The sequence below is a fragment of the Notolepis coatsorum genome, assembly GCF_963971535.1.
Source record: "Notolepis coatsorum genome assembly, chromosome: 2".
NCBI lineage: Eukaryota > Metazoa > Chordata > Actinopteri > Aulopiformes > Paralepididae > Notolepis > Notolepis coatsorum.
Window position 1 is genome coordinate 51,649,344 of NC_140166.1, and position 24,064 is coordinate 51,673,407.

At 45.0% G+C, this 24,064-nt stretch overlaps 1 protein-coding gene across 1 annotated transcript in view; it reads right to left on the reverse strand.

Moving 5' to 3' along the window:
• LOC311223353 (protein transport protein Sec24C) overlaps window positions 1–24,064 on the reverse strand; it is a gene marked incomplete at its 5' end in the record, with an annotated part of 112,958 nt that overhangs the window by 29,144 nt on the left and 59,750 nt on the right. The window contains 2 exons of the mRNA XM_084308144.1: window positions 2,743–2,891; window positions 3,811–3,907. Of these exons, the coding sequence (XP_084164270.1) occupies window positions 2,743–2,891; window positions 3,811–3,907 (246 nt within the window). The remainder of the gene's footprint in view (window positions 1–2,742; window positions 2,892–3,810; window positions 3,908–24,064) is intronic.

The window sequence follows — 24,064 nt, forward strand, 5'->3', positions numbered from 1 at the left end:
ATCATAATAATAAGATCGATATACAGGTTAATTAAATAAGTTTAATTATGAAATAAGAGGGAGTTCGATCTCCAGTGGGGCCTTCTCACACCTAATAAATAGGCAGAGTCTTGAGGGGACACGTCACCAGAAAGAACTGGCGCGCGCTGGGGGTCACCCGTGGGACAAACGTAGAGCGCCGAGTGGGTATCGTTTAGCTGCTGGTGTCACGCCGGAAGACAACAAAACAGGGAACAGCCCTGTAGGATTAGATATGGGTGTTGAGAAGGTGGGGGACTAATAGAGAAAAAATAGCGCCATGGGCTGTAGGACACTCACACCGTCCAACAGTCTGAAAGGGCGTGGCCATGGCAGGGGCTTGCAGAGGGAAAAAATATATAGAGAACGAGCTGCAGGCCCAAAGCCACGGTAGACTAATAGAAAACACAGGGTCGAGTGTACAGAAAGACTGCCGGTGTTGTGTTTCTGCTTTCAAGGGGGGAATGACACCGACAGCGATGGAGATGGCCAGGAGACAGACTGGAGGAGGAGGAAGCCGCAGGGGCCAGGCACCGCAGCCTGGTACACAGATGATCCACGACGAGAGGGAGGAGACGGCGGCGGTGGAGATGAGCCTCAACCAAGATGACCGACAGGGCGGAGATGACCGACGGGGCGGAGACGGCCGACGAGGCGGAGTCCAGCGGTCGCAGGCGGTGTTTGCCCAGGGGAGAACGAGGCGGACATCGGAGGGGGTTTCCCTGCGGAGACGTTGTAGAGAGCGTACAGAAACAACAGAGCACGGGCGGTGAATCATGAACAAACAGGGACTTCCTTTCAGAGTCAATCAGGAGATCGAGAGACGAGACAACAGCGAGAAGTCCTGTGTTCATTGATTAGGAGTATGAGATATAAATGGAGGATTCATATATAAGATATATGTATAGAAGGATATATATATATATAGAAGGTAGATAAGAGGGAGAACAGTAGAACAACAGGATATAATTATTGGGAGCAGACAGGGGGGCTCCAATGGTTATGAGTCGTTGGATGTTGTTGGTTTTGGTGGTCGGTTTCGGTTCCCTTTGTGCACGAAGGGGGGCGCAAACAGACATCAGGCAGCAGGATCACTGGGTTGACCGTGGGCCGTCTTCGTTTCTTGTGCACGAGAGACGAGGTTGGTTTGCTTCAACCACAGGCTATTTTTGGCATAATTAATTGAAAAACCAAATAATGATTTATGATTCTGAAGGGGTGATAAGAATCAAGGGGGGATTGAGAGAAAACGGTGCTTTTTCAATGTATGTGATGTATAGATTGGGGAGAGATGACCACAGCTAAAACGGTGATTGAAATGTGCATGGAAGACGGTGACGGTGGTGGAACCAGTGATTTCACAGGCACAGGCCGCGTCAGCGAGGGTTTTGTTATGAATTCCTTAGAAGAACATCTGAGATTAGAGTGTAGGCCCAGAGCAGGAGGAGAGGGGTGACCTCTTTAATGCAACAGTGGATGAAACGTTTAATGGTGTGAAAGGTTAGCAGTCGTCATGACAGCACGTCGCATGACAACCAGGAGAGGGGCGGGGGGCCGTCGTTGCTACGACGAAGACCTATAAGTCGAACGGTGTTTCCGGGTAGAGCAGACTAGAATCTGACTGAGACTGGGAGGGAAGGAACCAGGAGAGACTCTTCCTCCTCCACCATCTAGGGGGGGGGGAAGGGAGAATGCCACATCATCATTACAGTAGCTTCGGCTAACACGAGGAGGGTTTCAGGCTAACGACCAGGCCTGACCACTATTGGACTGAATAATAAAAGGACGATAGATGAACACACCGAAAGATCATTAGAAATAGACTCTTCAAGGACAATACAATCTGTTAACATCTGAGCTGAGGTTTCTGTTTAGAGAAATAAAACCACGCTTTTCCTTGTAAGGTATTTCACGGTGTCGGAGTGTCGAATTATTATGGTTTATGGATTGCACTAACGGGGGAGATAAGGATCTTATCTACCAGTATCGGAGACGTCAGGACCATTAAAAGTACACAACGCAGAGGAATTGGATGGAGGGCCAAACAGACGAAGACGTGATACTGGCCAGTTTGATCAAAATCTTACATGCCCATTACCGTATATGGTTAATCGGGGCGGTTTTGGTATGCAAATACGTGAAAGTGTGCACGAGCCTCGGCGCAGGGCCAAGGTGATATTTATCATGACAGGTGTGCGTAGAACCTGCGTACGCACGTGTGGTAAATCCCGTTTTTTTTGTGCGTGCACTGATTCTAAATTCTGTGCTTACGTGTGGAAATAGAACATTTTCTACGCCACGTTGATGAATGAGGGCCCAGGTCCCTCAGGTCAGCCGATCAGAGGCTCCTGACAGTCCGGAGGTCTAACCTCAAGCTCAGGGGGGGCCGTGCCTTTGCTATCGCAGCCCCTGAACTGTGGAACAGCATCCCCACCTCCATTAGGCTCGCCCCCTCAATAGATGCCTTCAAATCAAGGCTCAAAACCCACTTCTACCTACTAGCCTTTCCCGTTCACTGACTCATGCCCTGTTTTTCTATGTGTTTGCCTGTGTGCCCTCCCATAAAACGGAGTGTGATTGTTGTCTATATGTATCTTGTGTATCTACCCTCTGTACAGCACTTTGGTTGACACGCGTCATGTGAAATGTGCTTTATAAATAAATTTGATTGATTGATTGATTGCATATATATATTGCCCAATTGGAATGTACTCCAGATCCTACCTGAATGGCCACAGCCTTCTTCTCATCCAGAGCTCTGCTGTGCGTCAGCTCTACGGCCAGCGTCGTCCGCCAATCAAGGGTTGCCAGGGCGACATGACTAGGGCTCGGCCCGGGCACAAATGATCCATAACACCCCGACACTCGTAAGTCTGAGGAAACAGGAAAGTACATACTTGGGCTTTGAGAGGATATCCATATATCACATAGGTCTATATCTATAAGAAGATATACAGGTGGTGATAAAACAGACAGTTTTAGTAAAATATATAAGTGAAATATGACAAAAGCCCCAAATAGACAAAGAAATCAACAGCTAATTGCGAATTCACAATGCTATGACTGTGAATGCATCTACTGTATGCGTGCATTCACACACACACACACAAAAGTGGGCGTGTCTATGTCCTTGCCCCATGGCGTCTATACTTCCCACAAGCAAGTTGTCCTTCCGCGTTGCTCTGATTGGCCACTGACCTACGGTTTGTGCGTTTTGCGAATCTGATTGGCCACTGACGTTTCTGGTCATGTGACATGTGCGCCCAATCGCATGACGAGCAGTGTCTTAGCCCATGTCCGCGTCGAACAGCCTGCAAACGACCTAACGCCTAGTTTATCACTGGTTACGCTTAGGCGACTCTTTCGCAGTTGGTTATGGTTAGAGTTTGGAATCAGGGCTGGCGTTCTATCGCCCTGCTCTAAGACAAACTCTAACCTTAACCAACTTCGAAAGAGCGCCTAAGCTTAACCGTCCAAAGAACTTGCCGTCACACGATTGGGCGCACATGTCACATGACCAGAAACGTGCATGGCCAATCAGAGCAACGCGGAAGGACAACTTGCTTGTGGGAAGTATAGAGGCCCCCCATGATCAAACTTTCCACAAAACCTTATACAAGTCTGTGAATCTATTTGGAAGTTATACACCTTTTTTTGCGATAGGTCACTCCCATTGCCACGCCCCCTTTTTAGCCAATTGGCATGACTGACACAAACATGCACACACACACACACACACACACAAAGCTTCAGCCTCCTAGTATAGGGCAAAAGCTGTGGCCCACCTCTCACCTTTGCTGACATAGATCCTGAGCTGAGCCTTGTAGCCCGTCTCTGTCTCCACACTCCTCCTCAGGTCACAGCGGAAACGCTCCCCGTCCATCTCCCCCTGTCGGGGAAACCAACAGCATCAGTCCACCTTTAGAGAACACTCATCAGTCCACCTTTAGAGAACACTCATCAGTCCACCTTTAGAGAACACGATTACTAAGGCTGTCGCCGAAGCCTGTTTTTGGGATTCAACTTCGTCAGGGTTTTTCGAACGGACGTTCGAACCTTCGTACCTTGTATTCAAATTTTTTTCTAAAAATATATAAATTTAAATAATATATAAAAGAAATTTAAATAAATATCCTCAAACTCAAATCATTTTTTTTAATACTATAATATTAGTGTAGCCTAATCTGTATCTGCAACTGTGAAGAAAACCCCCATTGGTTTAAACAGAATGAATAGACACAACTATATAAAAGAAAAGAAAAGAAAGAAATCGTTTTTTATTAAAAAATAAAAAATTCTAATGTTGATTTAGAATTCCAATGCCAATGTAACGAACGAAGGTTCGAGCATTCGAACGTTTGGGCTCAGCCCTAATGATCACACATCAGCCGTCAGTCACTAGAGAACACATGATTACACATCAGTCACTAGAGAACACATGATTACACATCAGTCACTAGAACACATGATTACACATCAGTCACTAGAACACATGATTACACATCAGTCACTAGAGAACACATGATTACACATCAGTCACTAGAACACATGATTACACATCAGTCACTAGAACACATGATTACACATCAGTCACTAGAGAACACATGGTTACACATCAGTCACTAGAACACATGATTACACATCAGTCACTAGAACACATGATTACACATCAGTCACTAGAACACATGATTACACATCAGTCACTAGAACACATGATTACACATCAGCTACTAGAACACATGATTACACATCAGTCACTAGAACACATGATTACACATCAGTCACTAGAACACATGATTACACATCAGTCACTAGAGAACACATGATTACACATCAGTCACTAGAGAACACATGATTACACATCAGTCACTAGAGAACACATGATTACACATCAGTCACTAGAGAACACATGATTACACATCAGTCACTAGAGAACACATGATTACACATCAGTCACTAGAACACATGATTACACATCAGTCACTAGAACACATGATTACACATCAGCTACTAGAACACATGATTACACATCAGTCACTAGAACACATGATTACACATCAGTCACTAGAACACATGATTACACATCAGTCACTAGAGAACACATGATTACACATCAGTCACTAGAGAACACATGATTACACATCAGTCACTAGAGAACACATGATTACACATCAGTCACTAGAGAACACATGATTACACCAGCGTTTCCGTTAGCCGGTAATTACCGGTTTTTGACCGGCAAAATCTGTTGAAGTCCGACATATTTAATCTCTCCGGTCATAATGTCCGGTGAAAATAATTCCCTCTAAACACAATTAGATTATTTGAATTGTATTAAAATAGGCTAAAATTAAATAGCCTATGCGATGAACGAAACAAACAATCATTAAGCAGCCGGTCTAATAATGACATTGTCTTGTCAGCGCGAGCTGGCTGCTGATATATTTGCGAGAAGCATCCATCTGCCGGCCGGCAGGGTGCAGTACTCCAATTCAGCCATTGGCAATTCAGCTGTTGGGTGGGGGCGCTGCTGAGCGGTTTCCAGACCGGACCTAAAAACACTGCTGCTCCATGCTTCACGTAAATATATCAGCAGCCAGCTCGCGCTGACAACAGAATGTCATTATTAGACCGGCTGCTTGGTGAAGCAACGATGAAACAAATGATTTAATTTTAGCCTATTTTAATACAATTCAAATAATCAAATTGTGTTTAGAGGGAATTATTTTCACCGGACATTATGACCAGCACCAAGTCGTTGGGAGGTGGAGATATAAATCACGCAAACCCACGATAATGTTCAGTTCTTCGCTTGATATAATTAATATAAATGTCCAATATAACGGAATTCGTTAGCTCATAAAAATGTGATTATAACAGACTGCTGTTTATTAAGGTCGGGCAGACTGCCCACCGACACCTCAAGTCGGCAGCAGCACGAAGTCTCGAGGGACTTATTTTATTTGGAATATATTAATGACTGTATATACGCAAAAGTAGCCTAGTTTTAAGTTAAAATATTATAAATGCCTTGATGATGTCATTCTTTATATAGGCATATCAATTGTTTTTAAGCTCAATAAACTCTGACCGGAATTTATCCCATTTGTCCGGTAGATTGAAATCTACCGGACACTCAGACCTGCAAAAAAAAATTCTAACGGAAACCCTGGATTACACATCAGTCACTAGAGAACACATGATTACACATCAGTCACTAGAGAACACATGATTACACATCAGTCACTAGAGAACACATGATTACACATCAGTCACTAGAACACATGATTACACATCAGTCACTAGAACACATGATTACACATCAGTCACTAGAACACATGATTACACATCAGTCACTAGAGAACACATGATTACACATCAGTCACTAGAACACATGATTACACATCAGTCACTAGAACACATGATTACACATCAGTCACTAGAGAACACATGATTACACATCAGTCACTAGAGAACACATGATTACACATCAGTCACTAGAACACATGATTACACATCAGTCACTAGAACACATGATTACACATCAGTCACTAGAACACATGATTACACATCAGTCACTAGAGAACACATGATTACACATCAGTCACTAGAGAACACATGATTACACATCAGTCACTAGAACACATGATTACACATCAGCTACTAGAGAACACATGATTACACATCGGTCACTAGAACACATGATTACACATCAGCTACTAGAACACATGATTACACATCAGTCACTAGAACACATGATTACACATCAGTCACTAGAACACATGATTACACATCAGTCACTAGAGAACACATGATTACACATCAGTCACTAGAACACATGATTACACATCAGTCACTAGAGAACACATGATTACACATCAGTCACTAGAGAACACATGATTACACATCAGTCACTAGAACACATGATTACACATCAGTCACTAGAGAACACATGATTACACATCAGTCACTAGAACACATGATTACACATCAGTCACTAGAGAACACATGATTACACATCAGTCACTAGAACACATGATTACACATCAGTCACTAGAGAACACATGATTACACATCAGCTACTAGAACACATGATTACACATCAGTCACTAGATCACATGATTACACATCAGTCACTAGAACACATGATTACACATCAGTCACTAGAGAACACATGATTACACATCAGTCACTAGAACACATGATTACACATCAGTCACTAGAGAACACATGATTACACATCAGCTACTAGAACACATGATTACACATCAGTCACTAGAACACATGATTACACATCAGTCACTAGAACACATGATTACACATCAGTCACTAGAGAACACATGATTACACATCAGTCACTAGAGAACACATGATTACACATCAGTCACTAGAACACATGATTACACATCAGTCACTAGAACACATGATTACACATCAGTCACTAGAACACATGATTACACATCAGTCACTAGAACACATGATTACACATCAGTCACTAGAACACATGATTACACATCAGTCACTAGAGAACACATGATTACACATCAGTCACTAGAACACATGATTACACATCAGTCACTAGAGAACACATGATTACACATCAGTCACTAGAACACATGATTACACATCAGTCACTAGAGAACACATGATTACACATCAGTCACTAGAGAACACATGATTACACATCAGTCACTAGAACACATGATTACACATCAGTCACTAGAACACATGATTACACATCAGTCACTAGAACACATGATTACACATCAGTCACTAGAACACATGATTACACATCAGTCACTAGAACACATGATTACACATCAGTCACTAGAACACATGATTACACATCAGTCACTAGAGAACACATGATTACACATCAGTCACTAGAGAACACATGATTACACATCAGTCACTAGAGAACACATGATTACACATCAGTCACTAGAGAACACATGATTACACATCAGTCACTAGAACACATGATTACACATCAGCTACTAGAGAACACATGATTACACATCAGCTACTAGAACACATGATTACACATCAGTCACTAGAACACATGATTACACATCAGTCACTAGAACACATGATTACACATCAGTCACTAGAACACATGATTACACATCAGTCACTAGAACACATGATTACACATCAGTCACTAGAACACATGATTACACATCAGTCACTAGAACACATGATTACACATCAGTCACTAGAGAACACATGATTACACATCAGTCACTAGAACACATGATTACACATCAGTCACTAGAGAACACATGATTACACATCAGTCACTAGAGAACACATGATTACACATCAGTCACTAGAGAACACATGATTACACATCAGCTACTAGAGAACACATGATTACACATCAGCTACTAGAACACATGATTACACATCAGTCACTAGAACACATGATTACACATCAGTCACTAGAACACATGATTACACATCAGTCACTATGTTACAAAGGATCAGATTAAACCGAATACATGGTAATACCCATGGTATTACTCACCAGTCCGTACCAAATATAATTTGGGCCATATTCAGCTTATATATATATATATATATATTTTTTTTTTGTGCTATTATTATTACGATCTACGTTATTAGCAACAGATAGTGGTAGCTGTGTTGGGTGAATTATTACTGCTAGTATTTTTATTTTGTTTTATATCTACTGTAGAGCTGCTGTGGGTGGCACTGTGGTCAACATGACTGGTGGGGACGATAGTATCACCCATAGCATTACTCTCCTTACCCAATATAATTTATCATAAATTAAAGAGAGAAAGAAAAAGAAAAAATAATGTATCTCCCTGTTTATATTCCAATTTTGTTTTTTTTCGGAAATGTAGATATTTAATAACACAGGGAGACCAGTAGAGGGAACTGTCTGACCAGCTAACATGTCACAACTCTGCAACAGGCAGAGAATAGGAGGTAGGAAGGTGGCCATGTGGAATAAGGATACTACGGTATTCTACCCACGTGACTGTCTTCGGGTGGGGGGTGGGGGGGTAGTGGGAGGTTTTTGGGTTGATGCTGGACTACAACTGGGGAGGGGTTACATGATGTATATATATTATTTCCCTAATGTATTGCTAATTTTATTCTTTACTCTACAGCTTGACAATTTAATGCAAATAGAAATCCTCTTGTTACTGTGTCATGGATAATTCCAAGATAATACATAATAATAATTGCCAAAGCTAAATTAAATTTACAGAACATATTATGGCAAAAATAAATATACTTTCATGGAATGTACAGGGAATAAATAAGAATATCAAATATAGCAGCTGTCTTGAATATCTAGACAAGAAAAGGATTGATATAGCTTTCTTTCAAGAAACTCACATAATGGCACAAGATTTGGGAAAATTGGAAAACAATAGATACATAGTCGTTTCTTCCTCATCTGCTATTAATAAAACAAAAGGAGTATTAATTCTAATATCTAGAAAACTTAATTTCAATACTATTGAGAAAGGGAATGATTCAGATGGCAGAGTCACTTATGTAAAGGGCATTCTAGGTGACAAAGAGATATTGCTGCTATCAGCATATGCCCCTAACACTTATGACTCTGCATTCTATGCCCAACTAACAAAGACCTTACAAAAGTATTCAGATTGTGGAATAATTATTGGTGCAGACATGAATACAGTTTTATCACCAGGCTTGGATAAGTCAGGTCCAACCTCAGTTAATTCATCCACTACAGCATTTAAAAATCTGGTGTCAAATCACTCATTGATAGATGTTTGGAGAAATTATAACCCAAGTTTAAAACAATACACCTTCTTTTCAAATAGACATAAAACATTTTCAAGAATAGATTATATACTAATATCTGCTAATATTTTACACTGTATTAAAAAAACTGACATTATCAACATGTCTTTATCAGATCACCATGCCAATCTGTGTGTATATACAATTGAAAATCGTCCAAAACGTGCTACTAGATGGAAATTTAATTTAACATTACTGCAGGATCCATCATTCTGTGAGCAATTTAGATCAGACTTCAACCTTTTTATCAATATCAATAAAAATAGTGTTACAGATATAAGATTTCTATGGGATGCAACTAAAGGCTTCATTCGCAATAATACAATATCATTTGCTTCAGCACGTAACAAAGCCCACCATCAAGAAATATCCAGATTGGAAAATAGACACTCATTGCTAACTGCAGAACAACAAAACAACTACGATCAAGAAAGAGAAAGGGAGCTTTGGAAAGCGAAGTCTGAACTAAATGCTCTAATGGCACAAAAAGCAGAGTTCCTAGCTCACAGAGCGAGGCAAACTGAGTATTTGAATGGAAATAATCCAAGCTTTGTGTTGACTAGGAAAATCCAATATAATGAACAGAAAGCAGACATCACATCAATCCTAAATAAAGAAGGAGCGATGGTAAACGATCCGGTCAAAATAAATCTAGAATTTAAACTTTTCTATCAACAATTGTATTCATCTGAAGCTCAATTCTCAAAAGCTGATTTAGACTCCTTTTTTGAAGACTTGGATCTACCTAAATTAACAGAGCAACAAATAACCTCAACAGATTCTCCCTTTACCCTGGAGGAACTTTACGATGCACTGAAAGAAATGAAACAGGGGAAATCACCAGGTTTCGATGGTATCCCACCGGAGCTGTACTTGACCTTTTGGAAAGAGTTGGGTCCATTACTACTCGAGATGTTCCAACAAGCCATCATGAAAGGGAGTTTTAATAGAGACATAAGTACAGCAATTATCACACTGATACAGAAAAAAGGAAAGGATGGAAACATCTGTGCTAACTATCGTCCATTGTCCCTTCTTAATGGAGACTTAAAATTATATGCCAAGGTCCTCGCACGACGTCTAGAGACGATACTGCCAATATTGGTCCACCCAGACCAAACTGGATTTGTTAAACAAAGATTTGCATCAGATAATTTAAGACGACTGTTACACATTATTGACAAAGCTCCAAAAATATCACCATGTGCAGTGTTGTCCCTTGACGCCGAAAAGGCCTTCGATAGGCTGGAATGGGAGTACTTATGGCACACCATGAAGAATATGGCATTTGGAGACACATTTATAAATATGCTCAAAATCTTATATCATAATCCAACGGCCATGGTTATCACATCCAATCAGTGTTCCACACCCTTCCCTATCAGACGTAGCGTCAGGCAGGGTTGCCCCGCCTCCGCATTATTATTTGCGTTATCTCTTGAACCCTTGGCCCAAAAAATTAGAAATTGTGCCGAAATAAAACCCATAATAGTAAATAACACCTACCATAAAATTTGTCTGTACGCAGACGATCTGTTATTATTTCTTGACAATACACCACGGTCCCTACCTGTAGTCCTAGACACTATTAAACATTTTAGTTTTATTTCAGGCTACAAGATCAACTTGAATAAATCAATTTTACTTCCCCTAAATGCAGCAGCAAGTAGTCCCCAACTACATACAGAAATACCAGTGGGCTCTGGTTTCAGATATTTAGGTATAGATATATACACATCCATTGACAAAATTGTGTCAAAATTACAAGAGCCTTAAGAAGGTAATATCTGACGAGTTAAACCGTTGGTCACTGTAACTGAGGGGTACAATTCCCTGACTGTATTGTTAGATATGATACTTACTACCACTACCTCTTGTACTTTAGACTCTGGCCACCCAGTACTAGGCATAAATAATTATGGTAAACACTCCCACGTAGATGAAACGATCCAACACAAATGTACCAAGTCGAAAGTCTGCGTTTAATAATAATTAATACATAGCAAAAGGTATGTAGAGCAATCACTTAATTACATTTATGATTTGAAATAGGATGCACTTTTATGGCAAATGAGTATTCGTTGGTATATCAATAGAGAACGTCCAATCTCTGGTGGCGCAGGCGGTAAATATACAACCTGGAATATTTAAGGAATAATAGCAATGATACTTTAATGATTATAGAACTGGATACACTAGGGGGGAATTCCGGTCGCTTGTAAGACAACTGGAGAAGGGGGGGGGGGGGGGGGTAGAGTCTGGCTGTATCCGTCTGGCCGAGGGTATCCTGGGAGAACCCACGGTTGTGCGGCTCGGTGCCTCAGCGATCCTCGATCCACAGATGAAAGCAGTTGGACTCTCTGTGGGCCGGCTTCCTCCGGTCCACGATGGAGAGACGTGAAGCGACCTCGCCGTGTAGAGCGTCTCCTCACCTGTCGTCCTCTCCGGGGGGGGGGTTTCCAACACACGGCAGTGTTGGTCTTTATCCATAGAATAATCACTGTATACAAAGCATAATCCGTGCCTGGGAAGGCGGGCTGTCGTCGGTAGAATAATCCGGTATGCAGGTCCACTCGCTCGTCGGCTCTGGGGCTCCTCGGGTGCAGCCTCACATGGGGTCGGCCACCCTGGATAAGCAGCCAGTTCTACCCGAAACGATGGGGGTACTGACTACGATAGTATTCTCACCGCACGAAGCACTACATATGAATAGACTATTATTAGCTTAATAGACTACGTCCAACTCGACGATATAGTGCCAAATATGACTATTCAAATATTAATATACACGATGTCTCAATACCGATGGTAGGCCGAACTTGGCCTTACTCCCACACGTGGCGTCGCGGGGAGGCTTTACGTCTGTCACTCTATTGGAGGGTAAGAAACTGGACTAAAAAGGAAGTCCTACTTTAGTAGCGCAGTATATATACGCACTATGAACAAATAGTACCATTAGTGGTGCGGTAGCCAGATTCCTACGCGGAACTAGGACTTGTTCGTACATGTTGAGCGGTACGTTTGAACTGGGTCTGGGGGGTATGGCAGCCTGGCACCAAGGTCTCGACCAATAGTAGAATGGAGACTATTATGGGATGTTCAGTAGGCTAGAATGGATATTCAATGCATATTGTACAAGGAATATACAAGGGATATCAGGGAATATTAGAGAATATACAAATACAATTAAATATATATATATAAATAAATATATATATTCGGTTTAATCTGGCCCTTCACAACAGCCACCCCCTGATTGGTCCCAGACCTAATCAGTTAAGCAGAGACAGATTAATCGCGTTGTCTATTTACACATAAGGGTTTGCTGTAGGGGTCAGTCAACTTCACAAAGTCATAGGGTTATAGGGTCATGGTCATCATCGATTGTGTCTGGGAGTCGGGGCAGTTCTATGAGCCTCGCCACGGGACGGGTGTAAGTGCGCCCCTGGCCAAGCACTTCAGCTGCTCGGACCTTGCCGTCGGCACCGGTGATCACTTTGCTTACGCGGCCGGCCGGCCACATAGCTCTGGGCAGTGATTGATCAATAATCATGACGACTGTTCCTTCTGTCAAATTGTCTCTCTCCTTTACCCACTTCTGGCGGGTCTGTAGAGACGGTAGGTAGTGCAGTAGGAAACTGCTCCAAAACTTGTCGGCTAATACTTGGCTGTACCTCCACATTCGTCGGCCGTTCGCTTCTTCAGGCCGGTACATTGTCTGGGGTAACGCGGGATCTAGCCGCCCCATCAGGAGTGTGTTGGGGGTAACTGGGTCGATATCCGCCACATCGCTGGAGACGTAGCCGAGGGGCTTAGAGTTCAATACTCCCTCAATCTCCGTGAGGACTGTCATTAGGACTTCTTCCGCCACAGTCTGGGCCCCAAGTACTGCGTACAGGGCTGTCTTTATGGAACGCACTTCCCGTTCCCAAGTACCACCGAAGTGGGGTGCGTTTGGGGGGTTGAATTGGAAGTCAATCTGTGCTGGAGCGAGGTGGGTCTTAAGTTCTGGGCCCATAGCTTGGAAGCTCTCTCTCAGCTCTCTTTCGCCGCCTTTGAAGTTTGTCCCATGATCGGACAATAGTGTAGACGGTCTTCCTTTCCGTGATGTGAATCTACGGAAGGCCATAAGGAATGAGTCTGTGCTCATGGTCGGGAGAAGCTCGATGTGTATCGCTCTGGTGGTCATGCATTTGAATACAATACCCCACCGCTTCTCGGTTCCTCTTCCTTTCTTTATGTGCAGCGGGCCAAAGCAGTCCATACCCGTTGAGTGGAATGGCTTGTCACCGATTCGGAGGCGACATGGAGGAAGGTCAGCCATCCTTGGTATGCTGGGCTGCGCGCGCCACTTGCGGCAGTCTAGACATGTTCGCTGGAAGCGTCGTACCGCCTCTCTTCCTTGTAGGATCCAGTAACGACGTCTGATCTCCGCGAAGACTCTTTCTGCTCCTGCGTGATGTACATCCTCATCGTATTTCTTTATAATCAGCTCTGTGACCTTGTGTCGGCTGTTCAATACGATCGGGTATTTAATGTCATCCGGTAGATTGGGGGCTCTGCGTAGGCGACCACCCACTCTGATGAGGGTATGAGCGTCGCTCTCGGGGGCCAGATGAATTAATCTGCTGTCGGATGGGACGGGCTTTCCTCCCTGTAGACAGGCCAATTCATCGGGGAACGAGTCTCTCTGGGCTCGCTGCAGTAGAAGCAATTCTGCTTCCTCGTAGTTAGCTGCTGACATTTCAGCGGGGGACTTACACTCCGGGTGGTGCCGCAGGAATGTCCTTTGTTGTGCACTCTCTATGGTAGTGCAATCATCTATGTTGGGGTCTGCGGAGATAACAGTGCTCAATCCACAGAACATAGGTTTCTTATTCTCAGCCTCCTCTTGACTTGCTTCCCTCGGGATAGGCGTGGGCCACTCTCCTTCCGGGAGCTTTAGGAATGCTGGGCCGTCACTGTAGACATTGCGACGGGTGAGGTCATCTAGGGGCATTCCCCGGGTGATGACGTCAGCTGGGTTCTGTTTTGTATCAACGTAGCGCCACTCTGTTTCTCCGGTTAACTCTTCGGTTAAGTCTTGAATCTCGGTGACTCTGACTCCCACGAAGACTTTGTACTTGCATGAGTCCGATTTGATCCAGGCGAGTACTGTCGTGGAATCTGACCACAGGATTGTTCTAGACACCGGTATGGTGAGCTCACGTTGGATGAGCGTGGCTAGGTGCGCTCCGGCTAGGGCTGCGCAGAGCTCTAGACGTGGGATAGATTGTTGCTTGCGTGGGGCTATTCTCGAGCGGGCGAGGACAAATGCTGTGTAGATCTCTCCCCCCTCTTCTTGGGCCCGCAAGTAGGCTACTGATCCGTATGCGACCTCTGAGGCGTCACTGAAGACGTGTAAGTCCATTTTACATGTCTCTGGCCTCACCGTGGGTGGGAAGTAGCTTCGGCGCATATTAACGCCTGGGAGTGAGTGGAGCTCCATCTCCCACTCTCTCCAGGTGGATGCAAGGTGTGCGGGAATGGGGTCGTCCCAGCCCTGGTCCTTGTCCCACAATGCTCGTACAATCATTTTTGCCCTGGTGGTGTACGGTAGAATACATCCTAGCGGGTCATATTGTCGGGCGAGTGTTGTGTACACACTCCGTCTGGTGGTCGGCGCCGCCGCCGGCCTTCCCTGCTCCGTAGTCAGGGGCTTGTGTCTGTAGTGAAGCGAATCTGTTTTGAATCGCCACACCAATCCCAGGGTCATCTCCTGGGCTTCTCCCGGGATTGTAGCCATCCAGGTCTCGCTGCTGGCTGCCTTGTCCTCGGAGGAGAGGCTGCGCAGTACTTGCGGATCGCTGCTGGCCCACTGCCTGAGATCAAAGCCGCCTTTGATCAATGAGGCGCGGAGTTTAATCAGGAGAGCCTCGGCTTCTTCCTGGGTTGAAAGGCTTTGTAGACAGTTGTCTACGTAGAAGCTGTTATTTACGCTGTGTCGGACCTCTTCGTCCGCTGCTGGGTCCTCTGCTACATGTTTCTGTAGTGCAAATGTAGCACAGCAGGGGCTGCACGTCGTTCCGAAGGGGAGGACTTCCCATTGGTAGATGGCTGGGTGCTCATCTCCTGGCTTCTCTCTCCATAGGAACCGTAACAGGGGCTTGTCCTCCTCTACTAATCTCACCTGCAGGAACATTCCTTTAATGTCCCCGCTGATGGCCACCTTTTCCTGGCGGAAGCGGAGTAGAACGCCGAGTAGGGAGGGGCCGAGTGTGGGACCGGGCAGTAACTCTTTATTCAGATTTTGGGATCCGATCTGGTAGCTGCAGTTAAATACTATGCGGTCTTTACCGTTGTGATGGACCTTGTGGTGAGGCACGTACCACGATTCAGTGGTCTGGTCAGCCTCTTTAATGTCCATCTTTGTGACGTGTCCCGCTGTGATGAGCTTCTCAATCTCGGCGCGGTATACACTCTCTTGGGCGGGGTTCTTGGCTAAGCGCCGCTCCGTGTTCAGCAGGTACCGTTCTGTGGCGTCTGTCTTGGCGTGGAAAGTAGGCATTCCTTCTCGCCGCAGGAGTGGCGGGGCGTATCTCAACACGCCGTTGACCGGGACTCTCTTGGTCCCTGTCTCGAGGAGGTGAATGGCGTAAATGTCATCTTTAGAGCGAATGTCTTTCTTTCCGTTCTTAAAGGGCATTTGTTCCAAGGTCCATAGCCGCTCTACGTGTTGCAGGAGTGCGGTTTCTCCCTCTGTGACTCGGGAGTGGAGACATCTAGTGGCTGTACTTCGGTTGAGAGATTTGGCGAGCGGGCCTTGGAGAGTCCATCCCAAACGGGTCTCGACTGCTGCAGGACAGCCTCGGGGTCCGGTATGAACCCGGTCTATCGGGACAATGAGGTCTGCATGGTCGGAGCCTATCAACAGGGTCGGCATAGCATTGTCTATGAGCGGGATCGGTAACTTGCGCAGATGTGCATATTTCTCCATCAGCTTGGCGACGGGGTATGTGTACCGCGACAGTCCTATTTCTTGGCTGGTGAAAGCGTCTGTAATCTGGTACCGTCGCTCAGGCTGGCCGCTTGCTGCGATAGAGAATGAGACATTCTCGCCCTTTATCGTCTTCAAATCTCGTCTTATTGTCCGAATTGTCATTTGGGTTTCGCTTCCCCGCAGCCCTAGCTGGGCCGCAGCGGAGGCGAGCAGAAGGGTCTTCTCTGACCCGTCATCGAGGACGGCGTAAGTGTCCAGGACTTTATTCTGGTAGCTTAGTGTCACACGCACTACTTTTAGGAGTACTCGGGCTCCACTGCTGCTGGCGGGATCGATGTACATGACGCTCGCTTTGCTGCTGGATGGTGCGGGTGAAGGGCGCCGTCTGTTACTGTCGTGAAGTATGTCCAGATGGGCTCCATCGCACTTGGTGCACCTTTTCTTTAAGCGGCATTCGGCTGCCATGTGTGAGCGCGCACAGCGAAAACAGCGCTTGTTGGACTTTATCCATTGACTTGCTTCCTCCGCGTTCAGCTTGGGGAAGGAGTCACATTGCGCTAGCCAGTGTTCTTTCTCACAGTAGGGGCACACTATCTTCCACTTCTCCGTTCTGGAGGGGGTACTGTGGCTCCTGCTGCTCGGTACTGACTCCGATTGGTGCATCACAGTCACCGATCTTCTTCCATCATTTAGTCGTCTGGTTCCTTCTCTGGAGCCAGGGGTGCTCCGTCCGAATGTATCTAGCCGTAGGCTGCTGACTTCTCTCGCCAGGAAGTCTGCTAGATCGAGGAGGTTCGGTTCGGGGCCATTCGGGTCTCGGTGGTCTCTCTGCCGCCTAAAACGCTCCTGTCGAGCGGGCGGCAGCTTCTCCAAGATCCTTTCCACATTTGAGTTGGCGTAAAGTTCATGCCTCCCCTTCTCTCTCTGCGCTCCCAACATCCCTACCAGGGACTGCACTCTGATGGACAGGTCGTCCAGTGCTCGATTGTCTATTGCTGGGGGTAAGCGGTCGATGTGTCGGATCTCCTGGATCACGTAATCCCATATGCGCCCATACCTCTGGTCCAATGCTACCAGCGCTGCTGTGTATGGGGTGGTGGAAGTCGCGTAGGCGAGCGCTATATTATGTGCGCGGGGTACCTTTAAGTGCTTCAGTAGGATGGCGTATTTATGGCGTTCATCCAATACATCCACCAACATGGTCTCCAGACACATGCGGAGTTCTGTATACTGGGCCCGGTTCTCTTGGGTGAAGTCGGGTACCATAGGCGTGCCAATGTATGACGCTGACTGTGGATACATCGGCGAGCGTTGGGGGAGAGGCCTCCTAGGCGAGTCTCCTCCCGCTCCTTGGTATGGGCTGGTACCGGCAGTGTACCATGGCCCGCTTGTCCAGGTGCTGTTCCTCGGTGCGGGTCGTGCGTCGTGCTCACCCGTGTATAGAGTCGGGGGTCTGTAGCGCAGCTCCGCGGGAGTATAGCCTGGGCTGTACCGGACCTCCTGGTCCGGTAGAGTACTGTGCTGTCGTCGGGCGTGGTTCTCCTCCTCTTCCTCTTCGTCTTCAGTTAGGTCATCCAGTGCTTGTAGTCTCTGGTTTAGCCTCTCCACAGGATATGCTGCTCCTTCCCGGTTGCTAGGTCTCGCTTGGACCGGTGGGGGGAGGTGGTCTGTGGGGGGTATAGACCTCGTCTGTTGGTCAAGTTCAGGGTTGTTTACTCGGCTAGGGGATGCCGCCCTGGAGGTGTGTCTAGACGAGTTCCTGGAGCCTCTGGCGGAGGGAGAGGGTGTTGTCCGTCTGATCAGCTGTTCTATTAGTTGCGCTTGCTGTCTGTCGCGCTCTGCGTCCCGTAGAGCACCAGCAGCTGCTCGCTGGCTGTCTGCTCGGTCTCGGGCCACATTCTCTTCCATCTGAATGAGTCTTATTTCTAGACGTATATGCTCTTCTTCGCTCCGCTGCTGGATCTGCAGTCGGTCGCGTTCAGCAGCGGCGTTCAGGCTGATGAGGAAGGCCTGCTGTAGGGTCCTCTCTGCCTCGCTGGGAGAAGGCGGTGGTATAGGGGAGCCTTCCCTCGGGGTACTCCTTGCGGAGCCTTGGAGCTCTATCTCCACGGTGCTCTCCCCGTCTTCTTCCGTGCCGAGTTCTCTCTCGGTAGCGTTGTATTCCTCCCGGGACTCATCGGGGACTACTTCTTCAGTACTGGCGGGGTGTGAAGTCATGTCTGGTTCCCACTGGTCCCCGCCGTGAGCTTGGTCAGTTACATTAGAACCCGTAGGGGCCTCTATGGTCGGGGTAGTCTAGGCGTTGGGGTTAGACATACTTTTACTTTCTAGTTTTACCGCGTTTACTGTTAGTAGAAGACTAGGTTGTTGACTGACAGCGTAAGCCTCTAAGTACTGAGGGAGCCGTCGTTCGCGCTGCGGGTGTTGGTTAGGAGGATCGTTTCGTGGAGTGTTCATCATAGGCCATTTCAATATTAATAACACTATATTAATATTACACTAATTACCATCCGGCTCGAAGGACCAATTGTAACTGAGGGGTACAATTCCCTGACTGTATTGTTAGATATGATACTTACTACCACTACCTCTTGTACTTTAGACTCTGGCCACCCAGTACTAGGCATAAATAATTATGGTAAACACTCCCACGTAGATGAAACGATCCAACACAAATGTACCAAGTCGAAAGTCTGCGTTTAATAATAATTAATACATAGCAAAAGGTATGTAGAGCAATCACTTAATTACATTTATGATTTGAAATAGGATGCACTTTTATGGCAAATGAGTATTCGTTGGTATATCAATAGAGAACGTCCAATCTCTGGTGGCGCAGGCGGTAAATATACAACCTGGAATATTTAAGGAATAATAGCAATGATACTTTAATGATTATAGAACTGGATACACTAGGGGGGAATTCCGGTCGCTTGTAAGACAACTGGAGAAGGGGGGGGGGGGTAGAGTCTGGCTGTATCCGTCTGGCCGAGGGTATCCTGGGAGAACCCACGGTTGTGCGGCTCGGTGCCTCAGCGATCCTCGATCCACAGATTAAAGCAGTTGGACTCTCTGTGGGCCGGCTTCCTCCGGTCCACGATGGAGAGACGTGAAGCGACCTCGTCGTGTAGAGCGTCTCCTCACCTGTCGTCCTCTCCGGGGGGGGGGTTTCCAACACACGGCAGTGTTGGTCTTTATCCATAGAATAATCACTGTATACAAAGCATAATCCGTGCCTGGGAAGGCGGGCTGTCGTCGGTAGAATAATCCGGTATGCAGGTCCACTCGCTCGTCGGCTCTGGGGCTCCTCGGGTGCAGCCTCACATGGGGTCGGCCACCCTGGATAAGCAGCCAGTTCTACCCGAAACGATGGGGGTACTGACTACGATAGTATTCTCACCGCACGAAGCACTACATATGAATAGACTATTATTAGCTTAATAGACTACGTCCAACTCGACGATATAGTGCCAAATATGACTATTCAAATATTAATATACACGATGTCTCAATACCGATGGTAGGCCGAACTTGGCCTTACTCCCACACGTGGCGTCGCGGGGAGGCTTTACGTCTGTCACTCTATTGGAGGGTAAGAAACTGGACTAAAAAGGAAGTCCTACTTTAGTAGCGCAGTATATATACGCACTATGAACAAATAGTACCATTAGTGGTGCGGTAGCCAGATTCCTACGCGGAACTAGGACTTGTTCGTACATGTTGAGCGGTACGTTTGAACTGGGTCTGGGGGGTATGGCAGCCTGGCACCAAGGTCTCGACCAATAGTAGAATGGAGACTATTATGGGATGTTCAGTAGGCTAGAATGGATATTCAATGCATATTGTACAAGGAATATACAAGGGATATCAGGGAATATTAGAGAATATACAAATACAATTAAATATATATATATAAATAAATATATATATTCGGTTTAATCTGGCCCTTCACAACAGTCACTATTATTAATCCCATTTTCAGTCAGGCTTTCAGTAGTCAAGACCCACATTCTCCCTAAGATCAATTTTCTGGTAAGCATGATTCATTTACCGCCACCTCCAGGATTTTGGGAGAAGCTACAGGGACTAGTATTCAAATTTATATGGCGTGAACAACATCCACGAATCAGCAATTCCACACTCCAAAACAGTAGGAAAGCAGGAGGGCTAGCTGTTCCTAATTTTGAACAGTACTATTTTTCTTTTATGCTCAGACCGTTGCTAAGATGGTTCAATAATGATTCTGACATACCATGGGTGAATATGGAGAGGCACATTGTATCTCCATATACATTCAAAGATATACTCTTTTCTGGTCTATCCCCAAGCCTTTGCCGTACTAAATTCGGCCCAATTATAGCACATTCAATTTACGTCTGGAAATATATTGCCGAAACGGGACAGTGGAACACAAAATGGCACATAGATACCCCTATTTTTGATAACAACTTCTTACTGTTGGGAGGGAAACCAGCTACATTTCCCAATTGGCAAAGACAAGGTATTCACAAACGATCTGACATATACAGTGAATACGGTCTCAGATCATTTCAAGAGCTCAAACAAATATATAATGTCCCTAGTACATCCTTCTTTTTTTATTTACAGTTACGCACTGCAATGCGCACTTATGGTGTCCCATGGAATCAGCCTTTACCAGGTCACCCTTTAATGAATATAGTGAATGGCATAAATGTAAAAAATGGTTTTGTTTCTGGGTTATATAATAAAATACAAGGAAAACTAAACAGAACTACAGGTAATACCACTGTCTGGAACATAGACTTAAAGAATTACAATGCCTGCATAAATTGGCAGAATGTATGGGATAATATTCCACTAACCTCTCGTAATTATAATAACCAATTAACTCATTACAAAATGATACAAAGATTTTATCTGTCACCCAGGAAACTCTGTCAAATAAAAATATTACAAAGTCCTCTATGTGCTTTATGTCCGCAAAAAGTTATAGGAACATACATACATATGATGTGGGAATGTCCAGGAGTACTCGCTTTTTGGGCCAAGGTTGCATTATTTCTCACTAATATAACAGAGATAAACATACCTTGTTTGCCACACATTTTATTATTAAATGATGATTCATCTCTAAAATTAACACCTCACAAAAAGAGAGTGTTTCTGGCCGGTTTAACGGCAGCAAAGAAAATGCTCGTAATGAGATGGAAACCACCCCATAGTCTCAATATTTACCGTTGGAAACTGTCCTTCTACGAAGTATTGAGATTAGAGGCATCCAGTGCTAGAGCACAGGGAGCAAGGACAGAATCAATCCAAATATTACTTACCGCGGCCCAGAAGGTAAAATCAGTACTCCACTAGGTTGAACACTTGTACCTTGACACCAGAGAATGAACAAAAATCATGTTGCTGTTGTTTCCATTTATCTTTTCCATTTATCTTTTCCTTTTCTGTTTACTGCTATAATTTGTTGTGGTTGTTTCTAAATTGTATTGTATTTTTCCCTATTACTTGGTTATCTAACAAACATAATTATGATTTCTTTTCTAATTAAGAGTATCCTATACATGTATGCATCAAGGTTTCCCCCTCTCCTAAAATGTCTATGCAAACCCGGGGGGCTGGGAGTGGGGTTAAGAAGCGACCTGGGCTGTCTCGCAGCCACAGGACCGCCAGAACGGAGGAAAAGACTGTCACAACTGCAACAGGCAGGCTACACAGTATATGAATATACTGACGGACAATATATACTGAAAAGACACTTTGTATGCCACTGTGTGAATTAATATGAAATGCTGATGTGAATGTCCTTCCTCTGAACTTGTTTTAAAAAAAGACAAAATAAAAAGTTGGTCACAAAAAAAAAAGATTAAACCGAATATATATATTTATTGATTGATATATATTGCATAATATTTGTATATCGTTTGATATTCCTTGTATATTCCTTGTACATATACACGGAATATCCCTTTAGCCTAGTACAGACCATAATATTTCATTCTCCTATTGGACAGCGGTCCACAGGCGCCAAGGCCATGCCTCCAAAGTCAGGTTCAAAGTCACCGCTGGGGACATGCCTGGACAAGAATGGTACTGCGCAAGGATATGAGACAGGAATAAAGCTGGTACTAGTTTATTCACCTAAGCGTATAAATACGGCGCAGGTGAATACAGAAGCACTTAGTCAGAAGTCTTAGTAACTAAAGTTGAAGCCTCACCCACGATACTACGTGCGGTGAAGTATGGCCTGTTTGGCCCCAAATAGAGCATTGAGACCGCGTGCGAATTAATAACTGAAGTGTCAGAGTTTGGCGCTATACCGTCGAGTGCGACATATTCTATTAAGTCAGTAATAGTCTATTTGTGTATAGTGTATTGTGTGGCTAAAGTTCTACAGTGACCAGCATCACCAACGTTTTCCTCGTATCAGCTAGAGTGCTTATCCAGGCTGGGCTGCTTTCATGGCGCTTTCACCCGAGGAGCCCTAGACGAAGACCGTGTGGACATGTACACTGGATTATCTACCCGACGACTGCATAGCCCTTTTCGGCTGGATTATATTTGCTTTTGGTCCTGTAATTAATGGAGCGGAGAATCGCCGACGCCCACAAGTGTGTGGGATTTACCCTGTGAGGAGCCACGTCGAGTCTGCCCCTCAGAAGCCTGAGGCAGGCTAGCTTTCTTCCCTGTGGAGCTACAGGCTACGGAGAACAGCTGTATTCGTCTGTGGATCAAGATCTTATTGCACCGTCTCCCGTACTCGGAGTCTCCTTATCATCGTTGACCCAGACTCTATTACCGACAGATCCTCTACCCTTGCTGGCTTACAACCGGGGGGACCCTTCCAGTATCTCCCGCTATATTACTAGTGTACCATAGATATAATTCCCTAAGATTCAGGTTGTATGATTACCTCCTGCGTAACCAGAGAATGGACATTCGTTATTGATTTGCCTACGCACATTCCTTTGCCTTATAAGCGCATTCAAAGTGAAGTAAAGAAAGTATATTATGTACCTTTTGCTGCAATAAATACTTAATTACAACTTTGTGTGGAACCGATTTCATTGTGGGGAAGTGTTCATCATTAAGATACCTATGTACTGTATGGCCAGTAGAATGTACATAAAGACGGTAGTGGTTTAATGATACCATACTTATCAATACAGTCAGGGAATTGTACCCCTCAGTTACACACTAGAACACATGATTACACATCAGTCACTAGAGAACACATGATTACACATCAGTCACTAGAACACATGATTA